At 47.5% G+C, this 5,023-nt stretch overlaps 1 protein-coding gene across 1 annotated transcript; it reads right to left on the reverse strand.

The window, feature by feature from the left end:
• Window positions 1-349: 349 nt before the first annotated feature.
• Window positions 350-1,147, reverse strand: LOC113759952. The gene has a single exon (XM_027302530.1). The coding sequence runs from the start codon at window positions 1,145-1,147 to the stop codon at window positions 350-352; it is 798 nt and encodes a 265-aa protein (XP_027158331.1).
• Window positions 1,148-5,023: the final 3,876 nt, after the last annotated feature.

The following is a 5,023-nucleotide window of genomic DNA, read 5'->3' on the forward strand; positions in this document are numbered from 1 at the left end:
ACGAAGTTGACGGGGATGGTCCGGCATTTGGGCGCCTGCCCTATCGTGACCATCAGGGTGATCATCCCCTCCGGGTTGATGGGCGGCCCGGTGAAGCCCACCAGGGGTGTCCGAACCGGGGTCAACTGTCCGTCCTCCCAGCCGAGGTCCTTGAACACCCGGTAAAACATGATGTCCACTGCACTCCCTGGTCGACGTACACTTTTTTCACCTGATAGTTATTAGTCACGACGTCTATCACAATGGCCTCGTGGTTCCCTGACGCCAGGGGAACCGCATCCCTTGACCCGAAGGTGATTTCTTCGTCCATGCACAGGCGCTTCAGGGAATCATCCTCCTCGGGGAGAGGTCACCTGTTCTTCCGTGCTGCATGGCTGTCACCCCCCATGGGACCCCCAGCAATGGTGTTTATCACCCCTGTCAAGTTCTGAGTGTCCTGGTCGGGAGAGCGGCTCTGGGGAATGTCACGCCACTCAGGTCGGTCGCGACGATGGCCCTCGCCCTCGTCTCCACGGCAGACGCGTCTCGGCTCCTGACCCGGCCGACCTTGCTGCTCAAATCGTCCAAGGAAGCCGCGCTGGATCAGATCCTCGATCTCCTTCCGCAGGGACCAGCACCCCTCCGTATCATGCCCAACATCACGGTGGAAGGCACAGTACCGGTCCTGATTTCTCTTGTTCCAGGGTGTCCCCATCTTAGGCGGTCGTTCCCCCAGATCCTCTGCCTCCATAACTGCCAGGATCTGGGCTCTTGGCCAAGTCAGGGGGGTGTACCCCTTTTCCGGAAGCGGTGGCTGAGCGGAGGTTTTCTCCTTGGAGAGTCGATTGAAAACGTTCTTCTTGGCCGGGACGTCCTTATTTTTCGGCGGATTTCCCCGTCCCCTCCGATCGCCGAGCTCCCGATCCGACTCCTTCTTCAAGCGTGCTGCCTCTTCTGCGTTAGCGGCTGCGTGCGCCCTAGTCAAGAGCTCATCCAGGTCCCCAGGAGGCTTCTCGGCCAGCTTGTAGAAGAGCTCCTCCGCCCTGAGCTCGTTCATGAAGGCGGCCATCACCACCTTTTCATCCTTGTCTCGGATCTGCAGGCTCTCTGTGTTGAAGCAGGTCATGAAATTTCTTAGGGACTTATCCGGCTTCTGCCTGATTGCCATCAGGTGAGTCACGTTCTTCGAGTAAGTCTTCGAAGATACGAACCGGGCGACGAACTGCCTGGCCAGTTCGAAAAAATTTCGGATGTACCCAGGTGCCTGACCCTGGAACCAGAGCCGGGCTCTCCCTTTCAGAAACATGGGGAAGGTTTTGCTGCGGACTTCATCCGCAGCGGTTTACAGACGCATGTGCGTCAGGAAGACCGAGAGGTGGTCTTCCGGGTCAGTCGAAGCATCGTACACTTCGATGTTCGGGATCTTGAACCTCCGGGGTAGCGGGTAGTCCTCTATCCCCCGGGTAAAAGGCCAGGCTATGTAATTGTTCTCGTACAATTGCGGCTGCAAGATCTGCTCGAGTTCGTCCCGGACAGGTTTCCACTAGGGAAGGTCGCGCGGCCGGCTCTTGACAGATCGGGCGGGGGAGCGTTCAGGCTCATTCCGCGCAGGTTTTCGCGGGGTGGGATTTCTCGGTCGGCTCCCCGCGGACCGGTCGCGGGAGTATCTCACGCTATCCGCGACCACCGAGGCCCGTGGGCGAGGGGGAGTCCGTGGCCGTTTCCTTCTGGGGGGTTGGTCCCGTGACTCATTCTCCGAGGGAATGAGTGGTGATTCCTTCTCCTTCTCCTTCGCCTTGGAGGTTTGTGCGCCACGGGCTTCACCCCCCTTCTTCGCCTGTCGGATTATGTCTTCCAGCATAAGGAGGTTCGCCGTTACGAACTGAAGGATCTGCTGTCTCCGTTCCCATGAAAGGGCTGAGCCCCCGGCGTCCCGAGCCGTCTCGGTCTCCCTTCGCCGGGACCCCTCGCCGGCTCCGGAATCGGTGTTCTCTACGGTTCGCTTGGAATGTGTTCTCGCCATCAACACAACTGCACTTACCTTTTCGTTCCCACAGGCGGCGCCAACTGAAGAAGCGCTGAGCTTCCCCGGACCGAGCTGACCTGATGAGCTCGGCGTACTGATGAGAAGAGTGCATCCCAGCCCTGCGAAACAAACAAAAAATGGTCTCTAGGGTGACTGACAGGGAAGCCCCGAGGTTGTCCCCGAGGGCACTCCGACGGTCAAGTTAGTTTTCTGGTGAATGGAGCTCACTAGGAGTAAAACTGTTGAGCGTGTTTGGCCAATAGTCATCGTACCTTATGTAGTTGGTGTGCGTTATTATTTATACTTGCTCGAGAGTCCGACCTCCGTGCGTTCCCGGAATAGTCTCAATCCCGCGTTGAGGGGGATTCCTCCCGCCCTCAGTGGGATTGTTCTCTGGAGCCCTAGGGAGCCCTGGCGGCGGTGTGCCCTAGGATGGTCCCCATGGGCCAGGGATCCCAGCCCAGCTCTGGTCCTTCTGGGCTGCCACGTGTCTAGGCCCAGGACAGGGCCTCTGCACTAGGCATTATTTGTGACTTGGTCAGGGTTAGGCGAGTGTGCCCTTATTCAGACTCGTCCTTCCCTTCTTGAATGATCTTGTACATGTTTGAACTTGATTGACCTATACTTGTGTTTGTACTTGTGCTTGACTTGTAAGTGCTAAACGACAGCATGTATCACACTCAATCCGAGTCGGAGGTGCCTCTCATTTCGTCTCCGTACTTTTATCTTGATTAAGTCGATTGGAGATATTATCTCATCGACTATACTGACTGCTTGGGAACCCAAACCCCACTGGCTAGTTAATTGAGTCGAGCCGGCAAGGGCCTGGTCGATTAGATAACGAACCATGGGTCTCCTGTTCTGTCGAGTAGAGTGTTATCTCCTCGACTAATTGGTATGTTTGAGTATTACTACCAGTGTTTATCTTGGAGTTCGGGCCCGGTAGGAGGTTTGAATGGTGGACGAAGATTGGAGTTAACTGGTGCTCTACTGGACTTGTTATAATTCCATGGTTGATCGAGTGTCAACAGATTTTAAACAAGTGGCCACGGAACCTGCTCCCGAGAGCAGACTGTATCCTTTTACCTGAAAATGTTGGATATCTAATAGTTTGCTATTTGAAGTGTTATTGCTTATTTTTATAAACTCTTATGCTCGCTACTTTGATATTTCAAGTTTTATACAATGGTCAACTCGCTACTTGGGTTTGCGTGATGTTTTGGAACCTCACTGAATTTTGGCTCATCCTATTAGTTTTGTTTTCCTTATAGGTGATACGAGCATAGGCGTGAGGCTGGTACAGGCTGATGTCATCTAGTTTTGACTTTTGTGATTGTACTTGCGCTAGTTCTCCTTTAGGGTTGAAAGTTATCTAGAAGTTGAATCTTTTGTTATATTGGGAAATGTATGAATGGTTGAGATAGAACTGGGTATAAATGTACATCATAAGTTTGGAAACTGTTGTTTCATTTACTTTTGAAGTTGTAACCCATTTTCCGCCAAACCCTGGGGTACGCTCTAGGGGGAAGTGGGGTCGTCACAACTTCCATACTTGTATAATTGCAGTAAGTTGATTATTCTGGTATATTATAATGCTATACCAAGACCACTGTTAGGCAATGCCAACCAAGTTATGGTTGTATGATTAATGCTATTTCTGCACAAAGGATGTGAATAACGATTATTTTATCAATTTTGTGAAGCAGCTGTTTCCAATTATGAGAGGGATTCGAAGAAATATATTCTAGCTGTGTAGATAGTAAAAGTTTAGAATAGTCACAACCTAACTTGTTTCACTGAATTTATATTTTTTATTATGTCTAGTACTTATAAAACAATGTTAGTTGCTAATTTAGCTCAAGTGTTAGGCTGAACTACGTGATTTGATCATAGCATAAAGCTAAATAACGACAGTAACACAATTATGCTGTCATAATCTAGTAGTTTAACTATTGTAATTTTCTTCCTACATAATCAAATGCTCTATTGATTTTCTAGGATGTTAGTTGTATCTTCCTTACGAGAATCATAATATTGTATTTTACTCTCCAAATTGTTATAGAACTATATAGTTAATTTTATCTTAATTCTGAGTCCAAATATTTCTCATTGTGGTATTCGGAAACAACTCTTCCTGCTTTTGAAATTGATGAAATAGAGCTTAACATTGATGCAAAATGTGAACCCATAATATTTGATTATCATTCTCATCACATATGCACAATACAGACTAGTGGGCTTCGCTATGTTATTAAAGCCTGGTGCTTGAGCTCTTTCAAAGGAAAAAAAATAGAAATACATTTCAATTCTATGCGAATGTTTGTGATGCATCTTTCCTGTGTTGGCAACTAAAAACTTTATTCTGGTGCTTCAGTTTCCTTTACGCATTTTTTCCTTCTCCTTGGTGGTTTTTGTTATCCTTGCCATCAACCTCTTACTTGCTCGAGTCAAAATCTGCTTTCTTTGCTTTTCTGAGTAATTCACTACTTAATAGTTAGCCACCTTCATGTGTAAAATGCTAGTTTTATTATGCATTCCCCACCATTAGTGAACCTGATTTGTGCTTTAAAAGCTTTAAATATATCCATTGTCTGTTGCTTCGATCTTAAAGCTTCAGAGCTTTTCGTTTGTCCTTCCCTTTGTCAATTAGTTAATAATCTTAATACAATCCCTAGCTAACTCTCATCTCTCCTGCTTTCAACAACTAATAACTGAGTGGTGAGTTAAAAGGTACCCAGGAAATACAGTTTATTCTATCTTAATGATTTTTAACGTGCTTTCTTTAATTTCGAGTGTCAAGGGTATGCATTAGCTGCAGTAGGTTCGTGGCTTTTGCAGTAGATACATGAAATATTTATATCTAATAGGATCAAGAAATCAGGCTTTTCTGTTGGAGTCAAACTTTATTTGTTCAAGTGAATTTTTCACTACGGATTGGTTTTAGCCTTTAGTTTTCTTTAAAGTATTTATGTTTCTTTAGCTCTTACTGTTGTGTATAAGAAGTTTCATGTCCAAAAT

The sequence above is a fragment of the Coffea eugenioides genome, chromosome 2 (genome assembly GCF_003713205.1).
Source record: "Coffea eugenioides isolate CCC68of chromosome 2, Ceug_1.0, whole genome shotgun sequence".
Taxonomy (NCBI): Eukaryota; Viridiplantae; Streptophyta; class Magnoliopsida; order Gentianales; family Rubiaceae; genus Coffea; species Coffea eugenioides.

Excerpts from the sequence above, each read along its gene's own strand:
- LOC113759952 (XM_027302530.1), bottom strand. The coding sequence starts at position 1,147 with ATGGCAATCAGGCAGAAGCCGGATAAGTCCCTAAGAAATTTCATGACC.